The sequence below is a fragment of the Aythya fuligula genome, chromosome 3, assembly GCF_009819795.1.
Source record: "Aythya fuligula isolate bAytFul2 chromosome 3, bAytFul2.pri, whole genome shotgun sequence".
Taxonomy (NCBI): domain Eukaryota; kingdom Metazoa; phylum Chordata; class Aves; order Anseriformes; family Anatidae; genus Aythya; species Aythya fuligula.
This window is the reverse complement of record NC_045561.1, coordinates 7658668-7675162: the sequence shown is the minus strand read 5'-3', so window position 1 is coordinate 7675162 and position 16495 is coordinate 7658668. Positions and strand designations below refer to the sequence as shown.

Sequence of the window (16495 nt, the reverse complement as noted above, 5' to 3'; positions counted from 1 at the left end):
GCGGGAATGCCTCCTTCTCCCCTTAAAGGGAAAGAATTTATTAAACAGGGAAGTATTTTATAATGCCACCCCCCTCCAGAAACGTAACAAAAAAGAACAAGATTGATCTTTGCACATAAATCAGTAGTTAGCTTTACAATACATAAGCAACATACCACTCAGTGCTCCAACAGCTCCAAAATTTAATGATTTTCCATCCATTATACTGGCATCACATTCTATCTCACCCAGAAGGTTTAGGTTAGACCCCATTCCTGCATTTGTAAAAGGAGAATCCTAAAAATAAGAATAAAACACGGTAAGGCCACATCCATAACAGACTACATCAAGACCTTTGCATAACGAATGTGGTGACACTGGTCTTTGTACAGCACAATTTCTTATTGCTGTATTTCAATCTACCACAACAACCAAAAAGAGCAATTTGCACTGGTCACTTCAAATTACTACCGTAGATACCTTACACCCTCTTCAGTGTGATACATCTCAAGTGTAATAATGTGCTATTAGAAGTAATAACCACACGACAAATTTAGATAATCATTTATATGCAAGCAAAAGCTTTACAAGATGAGTCAAAATCTCTTCCACAGAGACCACAGCCTACTTCGGAAACCCTCAAGTATGGCGGAGCAGCTAAACAGAACCGTATGTTTCCTTAAGATGATAAGACTGTGACTTCAGCCTTGCACACAGAAATGAGGAATCAGCACCAATAAAAAGAATTCACTTTGCAAAATTCCTCTTTGAACACTAGCACAAGGACAGTCATTACCCATTAAAAACTAACGCATCTTTTATTAGAGTTTTCTGTAGTTTTTGCAAACTCAAGTTTGTCAAACAAGAAGTTCAAACAAGAAGCATCACATGCTAGATGTAAAAGTACGAATTGTTGCCTACACGTTCCCTCGGAGCATCACCATGATTCTAAAATCACAAAGCTTTAAAGTGGCATAGTCCAGAAGTCTCACCATTAGGTCAACATAACCCCCACTTTTCATACACAGGCACAAAACTGAGTACAAAATGAAGAAAGAAAACAGGCCAGAACATTCAAACAGTAACATTTTAGAGATGCTGCACGCTTTTAGAGTTTTTATCTGTTTTTATTACAATAGCATAACAACCTCACGTAAGAAATAAAACGGTTGTCTAGACCATATGTAAATATATCATAGAAATTAGATGGCCGTAACGTTACAAATACACATAATATATGCAGAATCAGGAAACACATCTATTGGAAACAAAGTTCTGTCTGAAATGTTAAGAGAATTGGCTCTATTTTGCACACGCTAGTTTGCAATGAATGCAAGGAAACTAAAGAAAGAGGGAGAACAGAAATGAAAAAAACCTTTGCAGCCAGTCAGTACTCTTTTGTTAACTTTCAGATGAACAGTAATGAGTAAATACAAAACCTGTTTTGCAAGGTACTGATTCTAATTTACAGAGATAAGGTATTTAGCACACTAGGGCTGGAAACAGTTATCAAAATGCAGTCTTGCTGGAGCTTTATGCTTAAAGGTAACAGTGGAGAATCATTAATACATGATCAATGTATAATCAGTAAACAGACAGCAATCTCTCCGTTGTGTTAATTCTACACCACTCATCTTTATTTTCTGGTTTTCTTCCGAATCCAAGAAGTAGCACAAATTTTTATCCTATCCCACTTTATCTCATGCCATAACAAATCTTCAAACTCATTGTGTCCGTTCATTGTGTTGTTCATTTTGACAGATATGCATCACAGAAAAGAGGTAAAGTGGATGAGAAGTTGAGACACTTGCAGCTCAGCGCACAGTGAATAACTTTCCCTAGAAAGGGGGAAAGGTGGAAGGCTACCAAGATGATGGCCTTGTAAAGGGGGAAGATTGCCGAGAAGGAGCGGGCTTAGCCAACTGTATTGCTCGCCAGACTGCAACTCTGAAGAAAATTAAGCCAGTGAAGTTTTAGAACAAAAGGAGCACAGAAGTGACAGAAGGAATCTGAATGCAAACGGCGAAAAATTCCTGGAGGACAAAGGAAAAACAGGAATGCATTAGGATGAACCGTGCTTACTCCTAGAGCTCTCCAAGTTCCTTGTTCTCGGGTAATCGGAGCACGGAGATCTGCAAGTCTGAGACTAATTTCTAAGGCTCTGTTCCAAAAACATTTGCTCAGTACATTATACTCAAAAACATTAACAAAGAGCAAGAATTTTGTGTTCTATAGATCTGTCACAGCCACAAAGCAAAGACAGCTGTTACCTTAAAAGTGGATGTCAGGGCCACATAAAAGGAGCAGGGAGGACCTATCAGAACAGAAATCCTGGTTACTCTGTCTAGAATCCTTCTGCCTGCAAGATACAAAAAGATACAAAGCTCCCTACTATCTGATACATGTAACAACTAAGAGAGTTTAAGGAAAACAGTAATAATAATACAAAAAAAAAAAAAAAAAAAAAAAAAAAAAGGGCTACATAGTAGCACTAGTTCAGTTTATTTCTAAAAATCAAGTAGTGCTTTGGAATAACACCTTCACTGGCACAACATGGAGGATGCACCAAGAGATGACTTATGAGAGGATCTCAAGACAAAGCAAATGCTGCCTGTTTCTCCCCTCTGAATACCACAAAATGTTTATGAGAATGTCACCCTACTTACCACATACTATGTATCTAAACCAACAAAACAGAAGGTGCCTCTTTGATGGCACAACTCTTTCATTCCAGAACTAAGGAGTCTTAACCAGTACGCTCACTCACAACCTGAGCAACTTCTCCAGTAAAAAAAGAAATGAAGAGCAAATTCCAAGGGCCTGCTCAGAATTTCTGTGCAGCTTTACAATGAGACTGCACTCAGTTAAGATGCAGTCTCAGAATTGCCACGAGAAAGGTGGTCTCTCTAGCTTCACAAACCTAAAAGCTGATCTGATAACAGCTTTAGACAGCGCAGGAACTGGGTGTGAACAGCACAGAATCTCTGACACCTACCAGAGTGTCTTTGAAATTAGATGAGATGAGATATAAAGCCTTTGAAATGAGGCAGGGAAAAACCTTCATAACAAATGGAAACAGATATTCACACCTACATCTATGAATAGACAAGGACATGAAATACCACACGTTAATACACCTCTTTTTGGAACACATGAATCTCTGCAAAGTTTGACCAAAAGATTTCAAGACTCTGATAAACAAATTTTGGAATACAATCTAGGAAAATTAAGAAGTGCTTTAAAATGAAAATGCACAGCCTTTGAGGAATGTGGAAACATTATTAAAACAAGTGTGCATGCTTTCAAAAGGCAAAAAATAAACCGAGCTTCTGCAGAACTGCAAGAAGTGATTCCCCAAGCTGTACCCAACTGGGGGAGGGAGGGAAAGAAGGAAAAGAAAGTTGTACCAGTAGGCATATTCAGGTATTTACTTGTATTTAAAGAACACACGCAGAGATAAGCCTTTATATCTCTAAGCTGTCAGAAAAAGATCAGATAAGCAAGCAAAACAGCATGAGCTTTGCAAGCTAACAGCAAGCCCTACCCGCTACACAAAAGTAAACACAAGAGAAGACAAACAAGTGTCTATTCAAAGCATTTTAATAAAACAAAAGCTTTCGAATTTGTGAAAAACACTAGACTACAGCAATTACACCATCACTGAAGTATCTCTAACTTAAAACTTGAAACTGTAGTAAAGAGATAATACAAAGCTTTAAGATGTGGAACAAGAATTTAATTTTCCAAAGTTAGCCCATCTTGTAAAAACTCTTAAGCTACCAAGGGTATCATTTTCATTTGTAGACTCCTTTTTATTTCAAGATGTATTTGAAAATGTTCTGGCAGCAATCACAGGCATGCTGAAGTTTCTAGCTGTGGTCAAAGTTGGAATGCTTGAAGATGTTACTCAACTCTAATAGTCCAGAATTACATCTAGGCAAATAGTTAAAATGTTCTATTTTGACATGTATTAAAGAGCATTACATTCATCTTTGCTACAGTTTAGGCCAAGGTTTATTTGCAACTTTGAAAAGGATTTCAAAGTCTACAGCCATTTCTTTCTACACACTGCAATTTTAAAATTCATTTTTCTGTGGGAATTCAGTGACAAGAAGTCAGTCTACAAGGATGACTTAGGTCCCTTTCAACTAAATCAGCTAAGATGTTTTTAAAGAACACTTTTGTCACAGATTACTGTTAGTCACTCTGCTGCAAAACATCACAGCAATGCTTTTAACTAGAATTAACAACTTCCAGTTCATTATCCATTTAATGTTCATCTATGGCGACTGCCTTACCCCAACAGTGCTGCTGGCATCGTCCTTTCAGCTTTTAAAATATATCCTTGGGACTACGATTCTATATTCCAAAATCTTATTTATTATAAAATTAATAAATCATGTTTAAAAACCAACCACAATTCAACAAGAAGTAAACTACTTCAATGCAAAATTTTGCTTTGTGTTCCTTTGAATTGAGGCTAAAAAAAACAAGCAAAGTAAATACAGGAATTTTAGTAGCAAGGAGATCAAAAGCAAAATGTGACATCCACTTCCCATCAATCACATTAATTTCCAATTTAAATGATGTTCATAAATAATATTCCACAGAAGTCAGATTAAAGAAACACGCAATGTAAACATAATATTAACAAACTGAGATTACACTTAGAGAAATTTTAATATCTTTATCATCCTCTTACAAACTTACACCCTCGTCTCTGATATTTGAGTAGTAGACCCTCTGAAGTGCTCTATACTCTAAGCTTGAAATTGCACACCACTTCTCCAGCCAGCCATAAATTCAATCAGCATGCGGTTTTGTTGAAAACTGAAAGTTTCATAAGGAAAAAAAAAAACCTGCCCAAATCCCTTTGTTTTTCAAGGCAAGTTCAGACTTCATATGGTGGCTGATAGCAAGATTGCAAAAATAAATGATTCTGGGCTCATGTCTTTGTAGAAGAATACAGTGTAAATGGTAAGTTTTATGAAGCACCTTGTCCATATCCATTTTATTACCAAAAGCTGAAAATGTAACCTGTTCATTTGTTTCTCTGCAATGACAGAGTTCACAAACTGGAAAACGTTAACTGCCTTTAATCAACTTACAAAATACAGCTGATGCTTATGAAGACCAGTGCAGTTATTTCAACAGTATTCTGGGTCAGGTGTTGTTGTTTTGTAAAAGTAATCTACCTTTCCTCAAAAAACTATTAGCATTATATGTTAATCTATCCACTATTTCATTTGAGATTCAAAGTCCAACAAAAAAAGGCTGTTCATTCTCCATTTGGAGCCTGCAAAAATAAAACAAAAAACAGACAGCATACCACAAGCAAACTGTCAGCTTGCTCATAAAAGATCAAGAGCAAGTCTTGCGCCTCAACAAGTCTTTGAAGTGATGCCTCTTGGATTAGCTGAAATTCTGTGTAATAGGAGTTGTGTAATTGAGCGGAACTGAGGGGAAAAAAAATTAATCTTTTGTGACACTTCCATGAAAAGATTTGTGTGTCTTGCAAAGACTACAGATTTTTGGAATACAGCATTAGAAACTCTACAGAACTGTAAAAGAGATTAAATATTTCAGATAAACTCACTGTAATGTGTTCTACAGCAACCAAAATGTAAAGAAGTTTGAAACAGTATTCCACAATGGAATCTGTTATCATGTAATACAAAATATTGTTGTTCATTACCTTAATCTATATTGCAGTGGCAGATGCAAACAAACAAAACAGTTTTTATACAGATTTTTACTATGTACTTCCCAATTTGAAATGCTAAAGTACTTGATGAAAACGTCAATATTTTTTCTGCATAAACAAGAGTAGTGATATCTCACAAGAGAGACAGTCAACATACAAACCTACATTTTTACCTATAAAGTCTCATAATGAAAGAGAACATTTTCTCTGTTTGCTTTGTTGGTTTGCCACACGCAGTTTCTGTTTTCCAGACAGAAATAGGAAAAGAACTGGAAGTAAAACAGAAGACTCAGCTAGAGAAAAGATGGACATCCCTAGAGGTGGTGTTCGCCATGAGGTATGAGTGGACACAAACCTTTCAACATTTTCAAAGCAGACCATCTAACACTTTGGAATTTCTCATACCAGTTCCAAAAAATTGCCACTGCAAAACACACCATTTTATGTTCTGAGTATACCTTTGATTCTTCCTCAATGTAAATGCATAGCTGTAAAGTTTAATTTAAAAGAAGCCCAAATCCCAAACCCAATATTCTTTATCACAGTATAAAAAAGAGAATGATGCACAATTAAGTTATATAGATCACTTAATGAGTAAATGAAAGCCAATAATTACATTGAGAACAGTGGAAGAATAGCCTGAAAAAAAATAATAATTAATCTTAAAAACATGAATAAATAAATAAATAAACAGGTTTTGTACAACAGTACACATAAAAATACTACCTAATACAATTACAAAAACAGAAAGTAGAATGATGGTAGGCATCACCAGAGCAGTAGCAGGACAGAAAAGAAGAAAAAGATTGCTGATCAGATTAATTCCCTAAATATGTTTTAATTTCATCTTAAAGCCGTGACATCTGTAAGATGTCACTTCAGAATATTTAAATCTATTACAGCAAAAGATTTTCTTAGGGATATCAAAAACAGAAAATAATTACCCCGGGCACAGCTGCAAGGAGATACATAGCTTTTAAGTTGAGCTTCTTAAAATATGTTTTCTTCTACTTAGTTAAGGAACACAATACAAATCACAACACAAAATATGAAATTTTTCTTCCAATAAGGAGGGAACTGGATCACAAAACAATCTTGTAGAAAAACAGCAGATTCAGTTAGCTTATAGATGTGCATCATAAATAATTCCTCTACAGAGAATTTATCTTTTATTCTCACCTAGATCTATTTTAATGTGTAAGATAGCACATGAAAGCCTATTTGAACAGTTCGGTGGAGACCCGGAGTACTCTTCAAAGTCAAAAAGTTCACCAAGTTAAAAGTATGACTGAAGCCTTGGCACCTAGTCAGCATGCCTAATGCATATGGAGGTACATAATGCCTGCCTTACGCTAGCCCTACCACATATGTTAATTAATACTTCCTAAACATGTGTGTGAGCAAATCCACTGCTACTCCTCTCAAACATGACAATACATTCCCAAACCAGGACGTTATTTTTACAGCAGAACACTTGCATCACCTTCCTTTTTTTTTACTACTAAAGTTGGAGAGGATGAAACAATTACTGCCATGAGGGTAAGTGAACCTGGGACAATCATTAATATTAAACTTCCTCATTTATAACCCAGAAATTCTTTTAGCTTTACTCTCCTTTTCCTTTTTCAACAGGGACCTTTCACTAAAGTCAGATGCTGTAAAATCCCACCATTCCAAAAAGAGACTCTTCCAAATGTCTTACAAACAGCTGCTCATCTCCTTATAATTATTGATTCTTTGTACCTTAAATAAAAAATCCATTTTGAATAAAAGCATTACTTGTCCTACCCTTCTATATACAGCTGGTCATAAAAATCAGGAAAAAAAAGATAATTTTACAAAAAGCTGCATTTCACCAAATAGACTGCTTCTATTCTCCTATCCTATCGGACAGAGATCATAGAGGAAAAAAAGTGAAAATATAAGGAAAAAAGCCTTCATGAATTACATTAATTCAAGTGCATAGCTCAAGTATGACGTGGAACAAATGAGAACTTAAAATTCCTACTTCATTTTCTAATAGTCGTTTAATTGGACAGAGACTAGCAACCTTAAATTTATACAATCACTTCTGCAATATTATCCTGAAGGAGTGAAAAAGATATGAATAACACAATCCAGGAAGCACATCAGAGACAGTTACATCAATATAATTGCTACCTGAGAGCATTAATACAGTTATTAAGGACTAACTACATCTAAATTCTTTGGACTATAATTTGAAGAAACTAAACATAACTGAGATACTAATGAAAAAAAAAAAAAAAAAAAAAAAAGAGAGAGAACTTATTCAAGGACATCTGGTTAGCCAATGTTACCAGTAGCATGATTTTTCCCCACCTAAGAAGTAGAGCCAGTGCAGCCCACCTGTAAGTCAGAACTTCCCTAAAAAGGGTTGGATAAATCTTTAATCATTTTTGTTTGTTTGTCTGTTTAAATTTTATTGTTAAAGACTATCCGATAAAACATACCTGAGATAACAACCAATTTGAACCAAGTACAGAACTTTTATTCACTTGGCAGTTTTAGAAGTCTTTAAACACATTTATTCCAAAAAAGAACGAAAAGGCAAGATAAAATTAGTATAGCTTCCCTATCTGCACAGATAACTAAATTTAAGACACAAAAAGGGAAATCTCAGTAGATTCAAGGGGGGGTACCTTCCCCCCTTGAATTAGTACCTTCCTACAGAAAAACGTGACAATGTGCCTGAGATATATTTTAGTTGTCAAAAATTCTTACCTCTAATTCTATAAGTGCTGCAGTCACTGCATCTGTTGCAAGAGCGCCAGCCTGTAGCTTTTCAATTGCCTGTAAAACAGAATTTTCAATTGATGATTAGGAAATTCTAATATTTTATCACTAAGTGCCACATTTTCCTATTCCTGTACAAAAGAGAATCTTCACCAAATGACTTTAAGATGTAAGAAGACAGAAAAACAAGATACGCTGGAAATCACGGCCATGCACCGTGTGAGGGCAGATCTGATGGCTTTTTTACTCCTCAGACATTCCACCACTGCATTTAGTAGCAGATTCCTGCAAGCTCAAATTTGTAGCAAAACAAATTCTCATACCTGACTTCCTCAAACACAATGTTTCAGTCAAGAAGTTTCTAATTTCTTTGCAAGATTTAACAACAATCCCTAGTACCATACATGGCAATGATCATGAAATTGAACATTATCAACAAATGAACTCATCTAAAAGACAACTCATACAAACAAATCATATATGATAAAGTTATCTTCAGATTTTATATGCATGCACACGCACAAGGAGAGTTCTAGAGCCTAACACTAACACATCTCATCCTATTCCCTCAGGTAACCTCCAGAAAACAGCTATGGCTATATCTTAAGCAGCAAGACAAACCCATGACTGTTTGCTCTTCATACAACTTATTTATGTTGGCTACCTAGCTTAAGGAAACAAACAGAGTCTCCAATTAGACAAATTCAACAGTAAACAACCTCTTTTCCACACATAATTAGCTAAGAAATTACTATCATCAGGGTTAATGTAAAACTTTAATGAAGCTGGTGTTAAGTTTGGATGTTTTTTGAGGCTTCTCATTAAAAAATTAGATTTGTATTAGGACTGAGCAACAGAGCTGTAAAGATGAAGTGTTAATTAATTATTAGATTCCAGCTCTGGAACACTTCCAAAAAGCCTGCCAGGCTCCTCAGCTCCATCTCCGTGGAGAAAGCAAAAGGCATTATGAATTTTGGAGATCGGTATTCCAGCTTCTTATTTAACACTTCGTGTACGAGATTTGCCAGCTCCAAAGCCAAGTTTTCAAGGTAGATAAAAATAGTAAGTATATATTTTTATACATACTTCCATAGGAATGCGAATTGTGCCATTTCTTCCTTTCTAACTTTGGGAAAAGGATTTTTTTTTTGGTTGGTTGGTTGTTTTTTTTTAGTTGTTGTTTCTACCTCTCCTCTTATTAAAAATTTAAGAGCTATCAAGAAGAAAGGAATTCTAGAAATCCCTATATTTATGGAGTAATCTGGATGCTTGGGCTTAAATAAACTCCAAAAAGAGTGGATATAAATGAAAGAAAGATCCAGGCACCATGTTCAGCTCAGGTAATCCCAGAACCACAGAAGCAGTGCAGAAACTGTAAGAATATCCTGTGAAGGCACTACTGCGAGCTTACCTGTTTGTTCTCCGTCATTCCTTTGATGTCTTTTATTTGCCACCACCAAAATACCAAACTTGCTGCACCTTGGGGCCAAGCACTGTAGTGACTCTGTACAGCCATCATGTTAACTGTTGCTGCTCCATTTTTTCCTCTAGCAACGCACACGTTCATGAGTAGCTAAACTACGACATGCCTATTTACAGCAAAGGGACAGTGTTCCCTGTATATTTCTTACACACCCAGTACAAGACTGTGGAGATGGTAAGACATACCTTCTGGCAGGCTCTTTTGCACACATGCTTATACTCTTTAGCTTTGGATTCAGAATGATAACCTGCACCTACAATTAGACAAAAGAAAAAGAGTTTATACTACTTAGCAAACTACTGCCTATAGCTCAAAGCAAGAATTACGACACAGGCAAACAGAAGGTGTCTGGATTACATTAGCATTTCTTTTTTGTATCAGTGGTTGACAACTTTATGCCATCCAAATACACTTACAGAGTACAGAGCATACAGGTGTAAATCTCAGTGTCATATAATCTGTTCCTATAAACACTCCTGAAGCGACTCCAGTTTTGTTCATTCATGAAGGATTTCCAGCATTGCTATTTCATTTAACCTCCATCCGTGTGGGGGAAAAAAAAAAAAAGTCAAACTCCAATTTTCCTTTTCCTGCTGATTTGTAAGCTGGCCAATTACTATTTTGTTTATTTTCTCATATTTATGCTGCACTCTTAGAGCTCATTACTCCAGTTTTAGAACCAGAAGATGTCCCTGAAATAAGGATGGATCACTTTTTCGTCTTTTTCTCATTTTCAGTCTCTATGCCTATCCTGTTGCACCTACCCATTTTGACCTGGTTTTAGGCACTGTCCCCTATTTCCATACCTGGGAAATTTATCAGTGTCCACTATTTGATTCAATACAGTACCAGAAAAACAGCAGACAAGATTAGCACACTGACCTTTAGTTTCCTTTTTTTTTTTTTTTTTAACTTGACAAACACGTTTGTATTGATTTCAACTTCCCTTTCATCACCTTTAGGAATGCCAGCGTTGATAAACTCTACTAAAATCAGTTTTAACACTTTTAGCAAAGAAAAAAAATGGAATTTTAAATAGTAAAATAACCCAGCAAAGAGTAAGGTATTGATCAATTCAATCTGCTCTTTAAATAAAATACCAGGGTCTTCCAATATCAACTGAGAATAAACACCATGGAGACTTTTTGAGTTTTGCCTGAAGGATTTCAGCAGCTAAAAACAAATGTATATCCAGATGTAAATGTTATGCATATTTTCAAGACTTACTGTATTTAAAAGGAACCTATTAAAAATTATTTATGAACAAGAGACACATAGTACATCATTTTTATATCACATCTGAGTAGAAGACCTCTTTGTTACATGTGGAAAGAATAAATAACAATTCACTTAAAAAAGAACACAATAAAAAAATAGACTTGGAGAAAACATTCAAAGTATAAAAAGAGTCAAATACGGCAACACATTGCCTAAGGTTTCAGAAAGTCTTAACTAGACATGCTAAAGGACAAGCTAGACAAAAAATTGTCAGTAATGAAAGAGCTCTATTTGATCCTTCTGTAGGGTAAAGAAACAGACTGGAATAGACCTCTCTCACATTTTGCAGGGTTCCCTATTAGCAGATGTAACTGAAGAATTTGATGTTTTACAACTGTGAAATTTAAGGATTTTTTTGACAAAGAGCATATGCATATAATTAGATATACAAATACATATACACACACACACCCCATTCAGAACACCAAAAATTACATTTTTAGTACCAGCTCCCAAGATTCTCCAGCCAATGCAACTTCCACATAAACTCTCCACTCACTCATTTCCATTCCAGCTGTTATGCTTCTGTGGCTTACCTGCATGAACAAGCACAAATCCCACTCGTTTCCCTCTTTGGGTTTGCTTTGTTTCGGGCTCTTTGACCACCACTTTTACAGCTGTAACCTGAGATGATTTGGAAGGTAACACTTCTATCGAACTTATCCCCTTCTCCATGATCGTACGTTAGGATCACCATCTTCTATTGGAAAAGAGCATGCTTCCATTCAAAAATAAATTCTGGAGAGGAATCATCCTAAAACCAAATCACATGCAAATGTTAGATATGGATTTCCAACAGACATATTTCATATATATCAACATCAGAAAGAATTTTTGGAAGACATGTTTGAAATAAGGCGAGAGCACCTCTTGAAAGAAGGGCTTCCAAGTTCTGCCTCTTTCCTAGCTAGCAGTATCAGCATGACTTAAGATAACCTACTCAGCTGGAAAAGTCCATGTTGCAAGTTGGAATCAGCCTTTAGGCTCCCCTTAAGAGACATGAACCTAATAACCTAGCCAGTTGTTCTAGGGAACTGCTGAACTAAGGCTTGCACACGACTGAGAAAGCTGCTTTCCATGGTCTTCTTTTATTCAACATTACACCATATTTCTCCACCCAGCATGCCTAGCTAGTTTTAAACACAATGATGCTTCACAGTTATAACCTTGGCCTCTTAAAAGTGACATCCTCTTCTCGTGTGAAAAGTCCTAAGCATCATTATAACAATGTTAGCAAAAGCTAAAAGATGGTATGTACTGATACGTGCATAACCTCCTATCCTGAAATCACGTGCTGGCAGCTGTCTGCATGATTTTGTGTTGATATTTTACATAGGTGATGTAGAAACCATACATTAACACAAATTCAAGCTTATCAGAAATTATTAACACGTTCTCCACAGAATTGCAGCATCTGAATAAAAATAATGCCTTATCTTTTTCTTTCTTTTGAAAGAAAAAGCTGTTTAAGATCCTATAATGAACTCATTCCTAGTCTTCCATAGCCTTCTACGTCCTCCCCTTATTGTTCTCCATTAATTTACAGGGGAAAGAGAAAAAAGGAATATTTTTTTAATTGCAAAGTATTTCTAAAAATAATGCCAAATAAGCCCAAGACAGTAAAGGAAAGTTTGCCTAGAGAAAAAGAACAGCTACCATGATTATTAACGAACCACAATACACTTAAGTCAAAGTCAAATAATTCAGTAAACCCATTCTTTTAGCTAGCTTTTGGATCTTAACCCTTAACATGTTTATAGAATTTTATGTTTATAGAAAGTTCATGGAAAAACTGACACTATTTTCTAGAATACAAAGTAAAAGCTCCCAAATGATAGTACAGAAAAACGTATTGTATTCCTCAAGAGTCAGAAAATAAATGTGCTGTATTTACTGCTTCTCTTATCTACAGACAAATAACGACACTATCACTCCTCTAGTTCAGCTGGTAAACTGAAAGCACATTCTATGTGTCGGATTAATTCAGGAAGTGAACAAGCAGGTCACTGTAATGCATGGATGAAGACCTCCGATAATGTATCAAGATATTCCAGCCTGACGTCTATCACCCCTAAAGGGCCTACTTGTAACCCAAAAACACTAATAAGTGAAATAAAGGATATTTAATATGTAGGATTTAAACCACAAATTTTGCAAGTGCTATACAGCTCACTCCAGGAATTAAATACTACTCCGCTTAAACAACCATAACAACGCAAATGTTGTTTGTCAACACTCTGCGCTGGCACAGAACAAAGTTACTGTTTTACCAAAGCCATCTTTGCAACATTGTAAATTAGCACAGCTTTCTAGGAAGCTACTTCTTTCCACTCATTTCCCCCTTAGGTGCTAAATACATATATGTATCTTCGCATAGTTATAAACACATATAGTACAAATAATTATGTTTACTTATGTGAATATAAATACATTTATTCATGCAAAATTAATTACCTCTACAACACACAGATTGTACAGAGAGTAAAATCTTTTATAAACTACATCCAACCGCAAGTCTCATGTACAGAACTCAGAGCTCAAGTTAACGTCACAGCCACTACAATTTACTTCCTTTTTGGCTAACAAGAAGCAAGAGAGCTCCAGCAGCCATTGGTACGGGAGGTGACCCGAAACACAGCCTGTCTGCTACAGACTCCGCTTCCCTGCACCTCACTGCAGCACACACCTAACGGGGGCACTACAAAGACTGAAGTATGATAGAGGAGCAAGTATGGACCACGTATTCCTGCAGAAATAGCAGTAAAATAGTATGGTGGTAGGCACGGTAATAAAGATGGGAGAGTTGTTTTTAAAAATGAGGATGCAGATGCTATTTAAAGCCTAAATAATAGTATCGCTCCAGACTGAAAATCCTAATTAGGCCTTGACATGCACTCGGGTTTGAGGATGTGGTGATTTTTACGAGCAAGGCAGCTGTACAGTTTGCACAGCAAGCTAAAAAGACAACGCACGTTAAACTCATCTCATTAACATCCTTCCACGTTAGTTTTTGCCCAGTCCCTTCCCTTCCACACCCTTCTTCGAGGGCCATTCCCAAACTTGCTGCTTCCACTTCAGCCTGCCTTTCCCCCCCAAGCTGCCTGCAGAGCTTCACCTCTCCTCTCCTACCCTGGATAGCCCTGACCCCATTCCTCCTCACCACACAGCTACAGAAACGGCAGGGAAAGCCCTGCTGAAGGACACACTCCAGGACAGCCCCAGCGAGGCAGCCCCGCGTACTTACTGCATTTAAAAGGCGACAAGCGGGGAAATCCTAGAAAAAAACAAACAAACAAGCCAGCCCCAGCCTCAGCCCCGGGGGCAGGCACCCGCCGCGGCCCGAGCGTGAGGGGAGGGGGAAGCGCACGCGGGGGTGGCTCCGTCTGAGCCCCGGCCATGCGGAGGGCTCGTTTTGGGGCAGCTTGTGGCGTTTTGGGGCTTTTCGTTTTGGGAGCTTTTGTGGTTTTTTTTTTTTTGGGGGGGGGGAGCTTGTCACGTTTCGGGGCTTTCCGTTTACTGACAGGGGGCTGGGGGACGCAGGGCAGGAGCGGTGCGTGGAGAGACAGCATGCAACGAGCACGCAACGAGCAACGAGGAGCCACAGAGATGCACGAAAATAAGGCAGGAAAGCAACTTTTATTGCGAAAAAACACCACGGAAATCCCGCACACCCCCCCCCCCGCCAGGCCCTCCTGAGGGGCCGCCTCAGCGCTGCCGTCGCCATGGCAACGCCCGGAGGGGGCGGGGCCTCCGCCACCGCCCCGGGGGTGACGTCACCGGGGGGAGCTCCGCGCCCCGCCCCCCTCCGCCCGGCAGCGCGCGCGAACCCGCGCGGCCGTTAACGGCCGGCCAAGGGGGGGGGTGCGGGGAGGGGCGGGGCGCGGCGGGGGGGGCGGGGCCGGGCGCCGAGCACTCACCCGCCGCCGCCGCCGCCGCCGCCGCCCTCCGCCGGCCTCGCGCGCCCCCGGAACCGCCCGGCCGCGCCGTTGCCTCGGTGAGGATGAGGCGTCCCGCCCCCACCCCCCCCCCGCCGGCCGCCCATTGGGCTTGGCCGGCCACGCGACCGGAAGCGGCGTCGGGAGGGGGAGGGCGCGGCCGATTGGCGGGCGGGAAGGGGAAAGGCCCGCCCCGCTGAAGGGAAGGAGCCAATGGCGGCGCGGGGGCTGCTATAAAAGGGGCTTGGGGAGGGGCGGAGGGAAAATGGCGGACGCGGAGGAGACGGGAGAGAGGGGGAGAAATGGCGGCTGGGGGCGGCCCTGAGGGGGACGGGGACGGGGACGGGGGACAGCCTCGGGCCAGGCTTCCTCCTCTCTCCTACCTCGGAGAGGCTCCTTCAGCAAAAGCGAGCATAAAACTGGAGCTGTCTATGAGGGGTTTTGCACAGGGAGCGGGGCTGTGAGGGAACTGGTGCCTTCCTCGGAGTAGGAAGCACGAGCTCTGTTTTCTGCCAGGGATAAAATAAAATGCAAGGGCGTTTTCGTGATTTTTCTGTCAGATAATTTCCCATCCCACTTGAGGCTGCCCAGAAGGACCTCATTTAGTTCTCAGAGCCTTTTCTGTGACAGGAGTGTTCAGTTCCCATTTGCTTCTACCCCTTTTGCTCTAAAGGAGACTCAGCACCCAACCCAGCATCATTTTCTAGAAGTGCCTTCCCAGGAATGAAGGCTATGGTGAAATCCTCTTTCCCTCGTGCTTCCTCAGACATTAATTTCAGCCAGCTGTACACCGCATCATTTATCCCCCCCCATGTCCATTTATCCCCATTTATCTGATCTGAAAAAAAAAAAATCCTCATCTTCATCGTAGGACTGTAAATCTAGACTTGGGGAACTTCACTGAATTCCAACTAAAAACCATTTATTTACCGATTCTGGTATTACAAAACAAACAAACAAACAAACAAACAACACTTTTTTTCCCCTTTCCCCTGTTCAACTTCCTTCCAAACATCTCCCAACAATGTGGGTTATTCATAAGTTGCAAACACATCAGGGATGTTACCACTCCACCAGTTCCTCCTACTACAGTTACCGCCATGTTGTTCCTCTTTCTCAGCTTTTTCTACCCTTTCTTATGCATGTTTTCATTGAGGCTCCCACCAGCTTCACTGATGGGTTCAGGTTCATCTATGTCCGATGGTGGGTCCATTGTAGAATTGGCTGCATCCAGCACAGGGCAGCCCCGCTGTTTCATCCTCTCCCTGCTGCTACAAAAACCTTACTAAAAAATAGGAAAAAGAATGGATATTATATATATATATATATATATATATATATATATATATAATGAACTCTTCC

The 16495-nt window shown here is 39.1% G+C and overlaps 1 protein-coding gene across 5 annotated transcripts in view; it reads right to left on the bottom strand.

Moving 5' to 3' along the window:
* TASP1 (taspase 1) overlaps positions 1-11946 on the bottom strand; it is an 80596-nt gene extending 68650 nt beyond the window's left edge. For all 5 annotated transcript variants that reach the window (XM_032184905.1, XM_032184907.1, XM_032184908.1 and 2 more), the window contains exons 1-4: positions 11735-11946; positions 10106-10173; positions 8426-8494; positions 156-276 (exon numbers count right to left, since the gene is read on the bottom strand). In XM_032184905.1, the coding sequence (XP_032040796.1) occupies positions 156-276; positions 8426-8494; positions 10106-10173; positions 11735-11873 (397 nt within the window). In that variant the 5' untranslated portion in view covers positions 11874-11946. The remainder of the gene's footprint in view (positions 1-155; positions 277-8425; positions 8495-10105; positions 10174-11734) is intronic.
* Between the last annotated feature and the right edge of the window lie 4549 nt (positions 11947-16495).